The 15,680-nt window shown below is 35.5% G+C and overlaps 1 protein-coding gene across 2 annotated transcripts; it reads right to left on the reverse strand.

The window, feature by feature from the left end:
* Positions 1-513: 513 nt before the first annotated feature.
* LOC131055474 (uncharacterized) lies at positions 514-7,381 on the reverse strand. Of its 2 annotated transcripts, XM_057989958.2 has the most exons (4): positions 6,671-7,381; positions 1,801-1,956; positions 1,143-1,503; positions 514-774 (listed from the first exon to the last, which is right to left on the reverse strand). In XM_057989958.2, exons 1-4 carry the CDS (start codon positions 7,214-7,216, stop codon positions 770-772), a joined length of 1,068 nt encoding a protein of 355 aa, XP_057845941.1. In that variant the 5' UTR covers positions 7,217-7,381; the 3' UTR covers positions 514-769. The 2 variants fall into 2 exon arrangements, with proteins under 2 accessions (XP_057845941.1, XP_057845940.1); XM_057989957.2 differs by lacking the exon at positions 514-774 and having other exon boundaries at positions 880-1,503.
* Between the last annotated feature and the right edge of the window lie 8,299 nt (positions 7,382-15,680).

The following is a 15,680-nucleotide window of genomic DNA, read 5'->3' on the forward strand; positions in this document are numbered from 1 at the left end:
TCATTAATGGTAAAAACCGTTGCAAAGGTCTTGTCAATTGTTTTATGGCATGCTAATTTATAAAGTTTCATAGTTAAATCAAGAGTGCTGGAAATCTAAAAATAACTGTTTTCAACCCTTCATGAACGATTCTCCTATGTTACTTGTGTGGTCCAAGATCTACTACTACTGAACATAAGAATCTGTGTTGCACTATATGCTTAGACCATCAAACACATTATCTACATATGAGTGCTCAAAATAGAAACAATCAACAGCCACAAACATGACTTGCAAGCGACCAAAAATATTGGTTTATGAAATATTTAAAAAATCCAGAGTTGTCAAAGCAATTATATACAAAACAATGATTTAAATTATGCCTGGCAAGAACAGACCTGATATTCTACCCACTATTTTTTTCAGATCTGACAATCTAGTTGTTTTTAAAACTTTCTTTATTTCAGACTAATATTACGAGGGAGGAAAAGCCATAACGAATCATAAACATCAACAATAGATGGAGAGAGAAACTAAATGAAAGTAATGAAATTGCACATTAAATAGCTATAGAACCACAAGATGTATTAAAGTATCCGTTCACCATATAATAAAATAATCTTCAACTTTGTGTTAACATGGACAAAAGAAAATTAGGTCAACCTAGAAGTTTGATTTTCATGCCATTCCAAGACTTAGTATAAAGATCGGCTGTGTATGTCTTCTATTTCACATCCTCCTTGTTTCTATGATAGTACTTCGTCTAAAATCACCAAACACCCCCATGTAACTAGCCTGCATCCAAAAGCCAATAATCAGCCGAACTGAGAAAACTAGTCTAAATTAATGTATTTAGTATCCAGCAGACTCCTCAAATGCTCTTTTTCTTCAACATCCTACTTACAGAAACTGTTCAATTTATATTATGCTTCCTGTGAACAAAAATTGCAATATTTTCCATAAGAATTACTATTACACTTTTCTAATGCATTAGTTAAGTTTTCAATAAGACTCTCATGCATCCAGAGAGAATATTACAGAAAGAAGACAAACGAGGCCTTTCTTTTGACAAGAAAATTTGATTTACAAAACTGTCCTTTAAATTCTCTGTATAATATTTGTACTAAAATAATTCTGACAGTCACTAGCTTAGATACATTCACCTGTAGTTGATATGGGGCATTCCTTGTCCTCAATATTCTTCAACACTGGGAAAGGCTTCTCCCTCCATAACGCATAAACTTCATCTGTCCTGTATCTTTGTGTAAACGTTGATTCTTCCATTGCTGTATTCATTCCATGAGCAAAAGCAAGTAAGCCTGTATAAGCAATCATTGCTCCATTATCAATGCAATACCGCTCATCAGTTGCATAAAGTCTGCCTCCCCTCTCTGAACACATTATTCGCATCATTTCTTGAAGCCTCTCATTACATCCAACCCCACCGACAATAAGAACATCTTTCTTGTCGCAATGTGCCATAGCCCTTTCTGTAATTTCAACCAACATTGCAAACACAGTCTCCTGTGTACCATAATATACATATAATTGGTGCCATACAAAAACAAGGACAGTTAGAAGGTTATCAGAGTATAAATAAATTACAACTAAAAACATCGATGCTTAGAGCAGTATTTTCAATTTAGAAAATTAGCTAGGAACTTTAATTATGGAGATTCATATTAGAGATCTAGCAAAACACAAATCTGGAACTTGGGGCACTTCGGAGGTAAAATAAAGTAATTGGTAGTATCCATAAAAATCAAATTCACAACTTTATTACAGTTAAAAGGCCAAAAATTACATAATAGGTTGTCAAACCTGTAGAGAGAAACACAAATCTGCAGGTGTACACTCCTCACTTTCAAGCTTTTGTGCAGCAGTAGCCTCAATATAACTGAGTACGCCACTGAAGGACACATCCATGCCTTTTACAGCATATGGCAGTTCAACAAACTGGTTACCTTTCTTTGCTAGCTGATGCATGCAACAAGTAAACAGTCTTAATAAGTTCTTTTCCATTTCCAGATACCATCATATTTGTGGGTCTCAGCTTTATCTATATAGACAGTATGAATGATCATGGAATTTTTTTAAAAATAAAATATATAAAAAAATGGCCTTTGAATAAAATCACAAATGATAAAACTTTGAAGTAAATTCAGTACATGAAATCAACATATTATGAAATGAAAAAAGTGAACATGAAAAATGGTAGGTTTCTTTAGTCAGTCCAAGATAGAGCCACTAATCAGCCCCCATGCATTACACGGATAATATAAACACAGCCAACATGGCAATAAAAGGCATTAGAAATACATATAAATCCAAAAACGGCACAGAATAAAATTAGGATGTTATCAAATCATAATCCAATACAGTACGATTATTCAACTCCTATGCATTACCCAGATAATACAAACACAGCCAACAAAGCAGTCGAGAGATTGTATCATAATAGCAAGATATAAAAATCCAACTTTCAAACCAAGTGAAACTACTGCATCAGAATTAACATAACATGAAGCACAAAAAGAGAGAATATCACAATTGAAATGTTACAACTTACAAGTCACAGTCCAAGACATAAAGTACACCATTATTCAAGACCCATGGATTACACATATAACCTCGACACAGCAGCCACCACAGCAGTCAAAAGATGTTGGTGATACAAATACATCCAACGTAAAATCCATAATAAACTTTAACAACACATTCGCCAACATTAAGGAATAGAGTTGTGAATGTGTGTATGTTTTTATACATAAATAAACAATGTGATACATCATGTAACATTGGTTATATGATGATATATAAATGATGTTCTACAGATTGAAGCATTGTAGCAAAAATCGTTTGGGAAAAAATCGACAAATCAAAAGTATAAGATTTTTTGAAAAATTTGAGAAAAAAATCAGATTTTAAAAAACACAAAAAATTGTATAGAAGAGACAAGAACTAATTTTTTTTTAAATTAAGGGTATTTCCATAGCATAGAGATATAAAGAGCAAATAAAATAGAGTTTAACCCATGAATTGTAGAAAATATTTTTCTGTTGTTTATATTCATATTGCTGATTACAGAGGCAAATATTCAATTAACTTTTTAAGAGGGCAGTCACCAAATACACCAAATAGTTGTCCAAGTCTGAGATCAAATATTAGCTAAGTCTATGAAGTAACTGAGATCAAAACTTAACAGACAACAATCCAGCTACTGTTAGGAATTTAGTAAAAGTGGAAACCATTTTGAAGTGATCCAAGAATTTCATTGTGATTGAGGCAAAGAGTTTTGAGGGTTAATTCAATATTTTAAAAAGCTTATCAAATCATATTCCAGAATTGCAATGCTTTATATCATAGCAACAAAAATTGCTTGGTAAAAAATCGACAAACCAAAAGTACAAGATTTTTTTAAAAAGGTAAAAAATTGGATTTTAAAAAATTGTAGAAAAATAGACACAAACTACTTTTTTTTAAACTAAGGGCATTTCCATAACATGGAGATATGGAGAATAAATAAAATAGAGTTTAGCCCGTGATTGTAGAAAATAGATTTTTGTAGTTTATATTCATATTGCTGATTACATAAGCAAATATTCAGTTAACTCTTTAGAAGTACAGTCACCAAATACACCAAATAGTTGTCAAAATCTGAGATCAAAGATTAGCTAAGTTTATGAAGTAGCTGGGATCAAAATTTATCAGACAGAGATCCAGCTATTGTTAGGAATTTAGTAAAAGTGGAAGCCATTTTGAAGTGATCCAAGACTTTCATTGTGATTGAGACAAGGAGTTTTTCTAGGGGTAGTTCAACATTTGAAAAAGCTTATCAAATCATATTCCACAGTTGCAATGCTTGATATTGGTAAGTCTTTTATATGGGGTAGAATTCAACAGAAGGCATTTGTTTAGCTGAAATAAAAGATTAGCAAGCCACTGGATTTGGCAATACCTAGCTTGAAACTACTATTTTAGGTAGAGACAAATTTTAATGATTGTGTGTTGGAGGCTCTTTTATTTCAACCATGTAAACTTGTTTGTTGTCATTCAAATTTATTTGCACTTTGGATATATTGTTCACATAATGAATTGTATGTCTTTATTTGAGCAAAAAATTAATTATATCAATTATAAATTAAATATCATATATCTATATCTATATCTATATCTATTATATATGTCTTCAAACATTTAGTGTTGTGGTAGAAACACTCCATTGGTGAGGCAGCCACCAAGGTTTAAACCCCTACTGGGCCATTGAGCTGGCAGGCTTTCTATCTTTATTGGGTCGTTGAGCTCGTGGGTTTGAACAAGTGAAGTGTGGGGAATGATGAACCCCCCCCCGCCCCCCGAAAATGGACAAAATAACAAACTTTTTCAATGTTGATTCCATATTGACTTTGATTATGTCTCAGATCAACCCTATTTCTAAGCAATTCAGTAATTTCACGAGTTTTTCTAAGGTATTGCAAATTTTTTACAATGATTTTTTTCACTTTTTTTTGCCATTTTTGGAGAATTTTTAACATGATTTTAATGTGATTTAAATGCAAAAAAAACATTGAAATTTGGGTCAACAATTTTTTCAGAGAATAAATTGACTGGCTCTAGGATTCAGGATTAATCAAGTATAATCGCGATTTTTTTGTAGACTATTGCTTCTATGGATAGAAGATACATACAAATTTAAATTATGTATAAACAGCAGTGTTCCACGGGGACGCGTCCCCCCCCCCTTTTGGCCACGTCTTGGAGACAGGGACGTCTCCAGGATGGAGGGACAGGGACACGACGTCCCCCGCCGTCCCGCCACCGCCACCCAAGCGCCGCCGGAAATGAGGAGACGTCTCCACGTCTCCCAAGGAGACGTCTAGGCGTCTTCTCGTCCCTCAAGAGACGTGCAGACGTCTCTCAAGGGACGGGGAGACGCCCAGACGTCTCCCGTCGCCCCCACGTATATGCAATGTTTAAAATTAAAAAAACTTTAAAAAGTGGCTTTTTTGGGGGTTAAGGGGTAACCCTAATTGGACGTGGGCCAATAGAAAAATAACACCCGACGCCTTTAGAAAATAATAAAAGTATTTTTGGCCTCGCGAGGCGCTGCCCCTCGACCCCGCCCTGTATCGTGACAGGGAGCGCGCAAGGGGCGTTGCCCCTTGACCCCAACTTGGGGGCACTGCCCCCAAACCCCCGTTGAAAAATATAGGGGAAAACTGCGCCGATAGAATTAGGAAAAATTTTGTTAATTATGATAGCTTCAGTCAGATAAACATAATCATGGATGATAATCACATCAATAGAATGATTTATGATTTTGTTATATGTATACCAATATACATAATAATAATAATTGAGTTTATTATTATTACATATATTAATATACATACCTACATAATTATAAATGGATATTAAATCATAAATCATTATATTGATTTATTCTATGTGGAATAAATAATCATTTTATGAATAAGCATCAATTTGATTGAATGATCAAATGGCTGATCACACATTGATCATTACTATTATTCTTCCCAGTATAAATCTGTGTTTAAATCGATCTGCATTAAGTATCATGCATGATCTAAACCTAGTCGATATTGTGTATCGACTGCTTTCATTGATCTTTACTATAATCGATAATGTGTATTGATTTAATGATGCTTGTGTTATCATCATTCTAACATACCGATTAGGAATCGATTTGTTAATGGATTATAAACTATCGATTACGAATCGGTATGTATTATGTTTGCAATGATTAATGAATTGACATATCGGTGGAGACATCAATATGTCTCCTCACTCATATATATATAATCCAAGATAGATCGGTGAAAGGCAAGAAAAGCAATCTATTAGTGCAAGCCTTTGAGATCAATCTCATTCTCAATACTCAGCAATATTTATGATATAATCAAATTAAAAAATACCTCTATTTCTATCTACTAAGAAATCTAATCTACTTTAACAAATTTAACCTCCGAGTCTGATTAGGCTCCATATAACAACACAATTAGCATTGAAAAAATCTTGGTATTTAGATTTAGTATTTCAAATTTCCTATAGTCTCATTTGAAATTTAATTCTTATACTGTAATACTGTCATACATCTTTTCAAAACTAGTTTTTCAAGTACTATATGTATATGTATAGCTATATCAGCACCACCACCCTGCCATTCCCCGCTGTCCCCAAACTTAGGCCCTTGATCCCTGTCCCAAAAACACGTCCCCGCATCCCCTTGCCCCCGTCCCCAACGCCCATGGAACACTGATAAACAGTATTCTATATAAAAACCTGATTATCCCCCACTATCTTTTGGTCAACCCAATTCCTGTTTGTTCTCCACTTGAGTATTGTTTGCAGCCTCTGACACCCATTTCTAGCACCATTCTCATTCCCATTACATACAAACTGTTTTTTAGAGTTGAAGATTTTTGGTTCTTTGCTTCATTCGATTTCATGTTGGTAGGTAATTAGTTCTCTTGTTTCGTTCAATTTCTTGGCCACTAGCGTAGTTACGCAAGGTCTAGTCCTTTAAGTTACATTTCCAATTAGGGAGAGAGAGAGAGAGAGGGCATATTAAGAGCAAACTGTGAAGTGAAATTTAAATTAACGTTTCTGACCACACACAACAAAAGAAGAAAACTGTGAGAAAAGAAGTAACATGTGAGAATAGAGTTACCTGTTCAATATTGTAACCGGGGTTAGGGTCATTGGAGATCTTCAAAACCCTAGCAAATCTATCCAAACAATTCCCCACAGCAATATCGATGGTCTCTCCAAAAATCCGGTAGCGGCCTTCGCTGTAAGAAATGACCTGCGTATTCCCCCCGCTGACATAGAGCACAACAGGATCATGGGCGCCAGTAACGAGCCTGCCCATCTCGATATGTGCCACACAGTGGTTGACCCCCACAATGGGCTTCTTCCAGAGCTGAGAGAGCATCCTCACTACCACGGCCGACACCTGGAGGGGCGCTCCCATGCCAGGGCCCTTGGTGTAGCACAGGCAATCTATTTCATGTCCATTAATTTTGGCCTCCTTTAACGCTGCCTCAACCAGAGGAAGAATGTGTTTCAGATGGTGTACTGCTGTTTCTCGAGGGAGGAAGCCGTGCCCTGGTGGAGTTATGTATGTGTGCCGCGGGTTCGAAAGGATTGTTCCGTCTAGTTTAACAATTCCTACTGCAATCTTGTTTGCAGAGCCCTCAAATCCTATCGCTATCATGTTCACCTCCTCCCAAATTTCACAGTTCGCAATTCTACGACGCCTCTGTCAAAACACAATTCCAAACTCTGTGTTTCCTCCCTGTTTCTCTTTTTCCCCCAATGGATGGCTTCACAAGTTAGCTGTATAAATTGTTCATAGCGAGCGTCAAATGAACATACTAAATAAAATCTATAAATTGTTATAAATATATTATATTATAATATTTATAATATTAGATTATATACTATCATAAAAAATAAAAAATAAAAAATAAAAAAATATATAATAGTAATTATTAAACAAACATTATCAAACAAGAGGTATAGTTAGCAACATATATATAATGTAATTATTATACAAACATTAATCCAGTTGGTTTGAGTCATGGGTTTCCTTTCTATTGGTCTCAAGTTTGACTCTAAGGCCTAGATCAGGTGGACATTGGGCATTGAACATTGGGCACAGTACGTAACATATATTTTTTAAATATAAAATTAAATTTTAAAAAACTAATATGTATGTAATATTTATTAATATTTTATTATTATACAAATTGTTTGATAATGTATGTTATAATCTATTTCATTCCACCCAAATTGTATACTAGCAATTGCACCTTGGTGTGCAATGGGTACATGGAAGATTTGTGAGAGGTCAATTAGGAAAAAAATTGATGTATTTTGGTAGGCATGGCAAACATGTATTTTTTAAATATAAAATCAATTTTTTAAAAACTAATATATAAGTATGTAATATTTATTAATATTATATATTATATTATTTTACAAATTGTTTGATAATTTATGTTATAGTCTTATTTCATTTCACCCAAATTATATACTAGCAATTGCACACTGGTGTGTAATGGGTGCATTAAAGAGGTGTGTAAGGTCAATTACGAAAAAAAATGTTATATTTTTGTTTATATTTATTTTGTACGTAAGTTCAATTGATAAAAAGAGATATAGAGGTAGAGAGAGGGAGAGATATAGGGGTGGAACTTGTTTGCATGGAGGATTCATGGTAAGTGTGTGATTGTGCACTTTAATTTGCTTGATGTCTTTGAAATATCATATCATCCAAACCTAGGTTTTCTAATAAGATAATGATCCATATTTGAATTAGATGGTAAAGAACCATTGCTTGATCCCTATGAATGAATGATTTCCATCAATGGTAAACTTATTCATTAGATTGTTGGATGCCCTCTTTGTACTAGTTTGGCAAACTTACAAGAAAAAATAACTTCACCCTTTTACTTTAAGAGAAAATCGAGACTATTTGAAAGAGAGAGAAGTTTAAAAATTCCCTCATATTACAACTAAATAGTGTACAAAACACTAAAACGTGAAAATGAAGGAGATGAATGCAAAAAAAATCCATAAGGCCTATGGAACCAACAATCCCATTGCATTTATACAATAGGAAGGAAAGTATGATAAAAGTACAAGAATAATGTCAGATATTACATAATTTTTGTGTCAGGATAATTCAATCATTCTTTCTATCAATAGTGATACAAAACACTCTTAAATTAAATAATCAAAAAGTGCTTGTTTGAAAGTAGTGGTGAAAGTACTTTCATCCCTAATGCAATTTGAAAAGTGTATCAATTTAGAGGAACTATTCAACAACATGAAGTGTGACATATTTCATTTTTAATTCAAATTTCAAATTTTCATATACAAGATGGGTAGAGAGAGAGAGAGAGAGAGAGAGAGAGAGAGGAAATATGGATGTATATAAATAAAGAAGCAAAGAGATATAAATATAGAGGTTTAAGAAGATGAAAACATGCCTAGGAGATAGATGGGGAGAGGGGAAGATAGCAGTAGAGATCAAGGTGGAGGGAGAGGGAGAGAAATAGATCAAGAGATAGAAAGAGGGAGAGGGAGAGATAAAGATGGAGAGGTGGGGATATAAAAAGGAAGAGATAGAGAGATATAGATTGTGAGATAGAGTAATAAATATACATAGATATAAGGAGTTATAGAGAGTGGGGGAGAGGGAGAGAAATACATAGATAGACAAATAGAGAGTTTGAGATATACAGATAAAGATGTAGAGAGGGACAGATCGAGATGGAGAGAGAAAGAGGGGGAAGAGAGAGGAAGAGAGAAAGAGGGAGAGCTACAGATATATGGTAAACTTATTAATTAGATTGTGAAATGAATTCAATTGAATGCCTTTAAATATGGACACATTTTAATGAATCAATCTATAATGGATGAAAATTATGGTTTCACAATTATGCTTTGTAAACTAGGAAATGGCCTAACTTTCACAAACATTACATTAAAAGGAGGACGAATTCAATAGATCCAACCTCAAATCTATTAATAAGAGGGTTGAATGTTGATTGAGGTCCTATTTCCCCACTTGTTTGAGTTGAAATTGTGTTTGAATTAGGTTTTGAACAAACAATGAGAAATTGAAATGAAATGATGAAAATAGAATATTGCAGAAATCAAACAGAGTTATAAATTGAGATCCGAGCAAGAGAAGAGGATTAGAGCCTGAACCTGAAAGTTTAGGAAAAATTGTTGGGATCGGAGTGCTAAGCGTTTTGATCTTGGGTGGACCAAAATGCTATTGCCTTGGTCCTCCTTGAGCGCTCTAGTCCCTTTGCAGTGCCTTGGTCCTCCTTGAGCGCTCTAGTCCCTTTGCAACACCCTGATCCTAAGAGGTCTCTGGAACTTCTACAAAAGCTAGTTCCCTTTGTCTTTGTCTCCTTTATCCTTTCCCACCTACACACCCAAAGAAGGGAAATTGTGTTGTCGATAAGGGTTTGCCTTGGGTCAAACCTCAGGTTTGGAATTAACCCTAATTGAAATAGAAATTAAACTTGAACTAAAATGGAAAATCTTGTCTTTTGAGGGCAAGGTTTAAATGCTTGAATGTAAATGATTATACCTTCAATAGGTGATGCAATGCTTTTAGGATAAGTCCCCCATGTGTTGATGCAATAACATGATAAATCACATGAAATCATAATTGAAACATAAGTTGAAGATGCCTTGATGTAGCTTGTTGCTCCGAATCAGATTTGCTCTTGAATTGATGATAATGTTTGCATATGATTAGATTTGATATGAAAATTAATTGAGAAGGATGCCTTATATAGGGATTTCATAATTAAAATCACCTTTAGGCCAACTTAGAATTGATATATTTTCGTACAAAGCGAGATTTGAACATTATAATACCGCCCAATTAAGCTCCCAAAAATCAAGGAGAAAAAGTCAGGACCGATATGGTGGAAATATTGGTCCGACCGACCTTTTTCCAAATTTCTAGGGATGCAACATATCGTAATTACAAAGTCAAATCCAACATGATAGGTCAATCCAAGTTGTTTAGATATGCAAACATGTGCTTTGAAGATTGAAATTGGGATATTAGTAGGATTAATTAAAGTAAAATAAAAAAGGGCACATCTAGGGTTAAGGGCCCAATTTTATGATATGTGAATTATTGAGAGAGGACTTTAGATTTAATTAAACTAATAATTAATGTCTTAAGGAGCCTTACAAATGCAATAGGACACACTAAGGTGGGTGCTAACTTAAGCATCAACCCTAATTAGGGGTGTACAATTTACGACGCTACACAATCAAACATGTGTTTGTTACACTTGCAATAGCTCTAATGAAATAACACGAGTTGATAAATTTTTAATTTGAATTTAGAAATTCATGAGTTGAGTTCATGGACTTGGCATCACGCCTATGACCATAAAAATGATCTAGGATAACAAAGAAATGAAATATATGCAAGAATAAATGTCTAATCATGGAGAATACAATAAACATAGTATTTATAAGAATGTATGCAAAAATGGATGAAGTATCAATAAATGGCGTGCATGAATGTAAATGAGATAGTTAAAGGATATGAGAATAAACCCAAATTCATACAAGATTATATCATTTGTCATTATGTAATTATTTTAATCTATTCTCCTAAAATCACCACAAATAATTGGCCCTCATGGTATAAGAAAACATTTGTCACATGGTTTTGGTAAAGAGGACCTAAGTTAACTTTCATAATCATCAAGTAGTCAGAGTTTACTTTAGTGGCGAATATTCGCCAATGGCGAATTTTTCACGTCGGCCATGTCGGAAATGGTGAATATTTTGTACCGTCTAGGGGTGGCCATGTCACCAAAACATTATCAATTTCCCTCAAAGTCACGGCCCGATTGCCATATGTTTTATGCAATTAAATGTTTCTATGCGATGATTTTGCCAATACAATATATGGTGGATACACGGTAAATTTAATTGTTTCACCTACACTCTCTGAGGTTGCCTTAATAGATGACCTTAATTCGCCTATAGGCATGTGAAGATTTGTTAGCCAGGGGGACCCAATTCGCCCGACATCTTGCTGACGCGTGTCTCCATTCACCCCAACTTTCGCCAGCTATATTGTATTCGCCTATTATTTGGACGACCTATAATCACCTCGAAAATTACATAAGTCGTATTTGGACGACCTATAATCACCTCAAAAATTACATAAGTCGTGTTATAGTTACGCAAGATTCGCCAAATATTTGTATACCATATAAAATTCCCGCAAAATTCGCCATATAAGGATTGGTATAAATACATGCAAAGATCAAATCTATCTCAACACAATCTGGTGGGTTCTAGGCTCTGAATTCTAATCAATAGTGAAGTTTCAGACCAAGGAAAATCATTGGTGTTGACTGTATTGGCGACTGCTAGTGACCTAAAGCCTAAAGGTGAGCGATCATATTTTTGAAGTGATATATTATACATTATAGTCTATTATTACTTTTTCAACAAATTGATATTTTTTTGGCAGCCTTTATTTCGTTGGAGATGTCGAACAGGAAGAGGGGTAGGAAACTTGAATGTGGGGAAGGCCAGGAGAGGCCAACAAAAAGCAGAACGTTGTCTTCGTACTTTGGCATTGGAAAAGATTGTGGTACTGGAGAAAATCAGGAAGGTACATCATCACAAGTACAAGTACAAAATTCACCACCTGCATAGCATGTTGAAGACAACGGCGAACCTGATATCTCATATCAGGATGATCTTGTAGAAGATTATCTGGTAGATACCCAAGTTCGCCGGAATGATATAATCAACTTGGGTGATAATGCCATTGATGATAATGCACGAAAGGGGAAAAGAAAAGGCATATCAAAAAAGGGTGAACCACAATCAAAAAAGGATCGGGAGTGGGATATGTCAGTGAGGAATTTTCAAATTAATTGGGCATCAAAGTATCCATTCATTGAACCAGTCGAGAATCCAATTGAAGGCGAGCCTCCAATAGAATGCAGGTGTAAGATTTGCACTTGGAAACATAACAAGGAAATTAGGTTGCAGCTAAAATTTGACACCATAGAAAAGCATATGGGTAAAGTTTATGAAACACAAATGATAGACAGGGTTGAAAAATCAGTGATAAGATGGAAAACAAACAATGAATGTAAGCATGTGAGGAATGTCGAAGGGTATTATTTTCATGAGAAATTACAGACGAAGCCTGCTGAAGTTATAGGTTCTATTGAAGCTATTTTTGGAAAAGCAATGCAAATAGAACAACTGGGAAAAGTTGTTCAATTAAGTGTTGTTTTTCATATTTTGAGCGGAGGGCGTGCTATGACAGATTTCCCATCAATTAGTGGTTTATTACACTTTTGAAAGTTCCTAACTATCCTAATAGACACTGGTCAGTAAACAGTGGATGGGAATGGGCAAGTTGTCTTGCTAAGGTTGAAAAAGAAGATGTACAGGAAAAAATAAGAGAGTCAAACTTCATTGCATTTTCTTTAGACGAAGTTATGGTAGTAGACAATACTTCATGGGTATGCATGCATATTTATACTGTAGAGAATCATACCCGCCAACCTCATCTACTATTTGTTGCTAAAATGAAGGAGAGTGCGACAACGGAAAATTTATTTCAACTAGTAAAGAGAAGTTTAATTGAATATGGAGGTATGGATGACATGACGATAGCCAAAAAATTGGTTTGTGTTGGAGCAGATGGAGCTTCGGTAATGCAAGGTCACAGGAATGGTCTTTGTACAAAGATTGAAACTTCATTTGCACCGTACATTACTGCAATTCACTGCATGGCTCATAGAATGAATCTAGCTTTTGGAATTGTGAGCAAGTTTGCTTCGGTTAAAAAAATTGAAATTTTAATTAGAGAGCTCTACTCACACTTTTGTCGAAGTCCCAAATGATTTATGGAATTTCAACACTTTGCTAATGGATTAACTGATGGGAACAAGCTTCTCAAGGATAATGATATTAGATGTATCTCTTTGGATGGTCCAACGCATCGAGTGTTTTCAGAATATCCATCCTTGATTGGACTATTTCACACAACTCGCGACGAATCAGATCAACCGAAATTTCCTGGACTTCTTGGCAGGTTAAGTAATTTAGAGACACTCTTAACTTTAGCAGCTCTTCTGCCCATGCTAGAGGAAATGAGGAATATTATGAAGGCTACCCAAAAAAGAGCTCTATATATTGCAGAATATGCTACACTACGTAAGATGACATGCATGACCCTCGTCAATCTCTATCGAAATCAACCAACACTATCTGATGAAAAATTTATTAAGTGGCAGACACTCACAGATTTGAACAATCCTGATAACCTTTTACAAATCGGTGCAGACAGGGAGGTATGTGCCAATGTACGAGGAGTTGAGATACCAATGCACTTCTATGCCACGATCGACCCCGAGGAACCAGGAAAACGCCCCAGGAAGAAACTAGCAAAAGTTACAAAGGAAGATTTCGACAAGATTGTTGAGACTGTAACTACTTCTGTGAAGAAAATTGCATATGATCTTTCCTCACAAATTAGAAGCAGATTCCCTCCTGACAACCTACTCGAAGCCATGTCTATTGTGTTTCCTCGTTATTGGAGTCTCAATAGTGCATCTGATTTTCGAAGTAAGCTACTGACTTTAATAAAACAATGTTGCATATCCAGAGAATTTAATGGAGTAACTATAAATGGAATATTAGACGAAACTCATCTTCGAGAGAAATCATCTCGTTTTGCATACACTATGAAACAACAATATGCCATAATGGAGAACCCTCGCAAAGAGGGATCAATAACAAGGCTTTGGAAATATATAGCTGAGAACCCATCCTTGCGTGATTCAATGACAGAATATGTGAAGCTTGTTGATTTATGTCTTACCATGATATTGGGTTCGGTGGAAGATGAGAGAGTTTTCAGTGCTTTGGGGTTCCTAAAATCAAAGCTAAGAAACAAACTAGACCAAAATTTGGAAAATTGCTTGTGGCTCTATACATCTAGGTATGATGTCCACACTTTTCCTTACGATAGGGCACTGCAAATCTGGAGGTCCAAATGTGAAAGAAGAGGTTTGGGCAACACTTCAAACCAAAGTGTCAGTGGGACTACTGGACCTAATGGTAGCGTTGAGATGCAGTGCGGCGAAGATATGCAGACTCAGACTCGGAGTGAAGAAACCACAGACGAGAATCAAAATCAAGAAAGCACTGAATTTGATGAGGATGAATGGCAACTATAAGAGATTGGTATTTATTAATCTTATTATTGTATCTCATCATTCATATTACAAAAGAATATTACTTTTTGCAATTAGAATTTAATATTGATTTGTAATTGTATTTTTCAACTTTCTATTTCCAGATTTAAAATAGCATAATAAAAAAAAACCATAATGTGTTTATTGATACAATTACAGAGATGTTTATTGTTTATTTATACATGTTTGAGTCTCAAATCTGTGTGATACATTTCAGAACCATATGTGTAGCGTCCTAAAATTGTGACACTTGCAATTTTGACTGCATTTGGGTCTTCACGATGGCGGTGCAACGTTGAACCTGAATGGAGACCTCGAAACCTGTTTGCGACATCAAAAACTGCATATTTCTGCACCTTGGCCTGATCCTCCTTGCACCCTGCTGTCCCGGGAGGTGGGACCATGGCGCCCAGCGCCCTGGCCCTTCAGGACCATGGCGCCTAGCGCCCTAGTCCCTCAGGACCATGGTGCCCAGCGCCCTGGTCCTTCAGGACCATGGTGCCTAGTGCCCTAGTCCTTGGCCCCATTTTGGGCCCGGTCTCTTGTTGGACATCGGGTCTTTAAGTTTGCAATTCGGAAAATAATGCTTCTAGGTCGGCCTAAGGTCGGAAAAATCAGTCTCCTAACCCTAATTGACAAGTATATAAACTACATTTCCCCTCCCAGAAAGGGTGGTAGGAAAAAAGGTGGTGGTAGCAAGAGGCGGAAGCGATAGACAAACATTCAAACATTCCTTCAAGCAATTGAGCATTCTAAGTCTCCATTCAAGGCTAAGTGTTGCATTCAAGAAAAGGATTCAACCATTGAAGAGGAGATCACCTACAACATACAACATACAACATCATTACACCTTCGCATGTACGAATACAAACATTCTTACAACAAGGTATCAGT

The sequence above is a fragment of the Cryptomeria japonica genome, chromosome 5 (genome assembly GCF_030272615.1).
Source record: "Cryptomeria japonica chromosome 5, Sugi_1.0, whole genome shotgun sequence".
In the NCBI taxonomy this organism is placed as follows: domain Eukaryota; kingdom Viridiplantae; phylum Streptophyta; class Pinopsida; order Cupressales; family Cupressaceae; genus Cryptomeria; species Cryptomeria japonica.

What these genes read in the sequence shown, in the direction of transcription:
- LOC131055474 (XM_057989957.2), bottom strand. Translation starts at nt 7,216, where the DNA reads ATGATAGCGATAGGATTTGAGGGCTCTGCAAACAAGATTGCAGTAGGA. An exon ending in CCGGTTACAATATTGAACAG is followed by an intron (nt 1,957 to 6,670) that starts GTAACTCTATTC and finishes TGCATGCATCAG; the next exon opens with CTAGCAAAGAAAGGTAACCA. An exon ending in ATTTGTGTTTCTCTCTACAG is followed by an intron (nt 1,504 to 1,800) that starts GTTTGACAACCT and finishes TATGGTACACAG; the next exon opens with GAGACTGTGTTTGCAATGTT.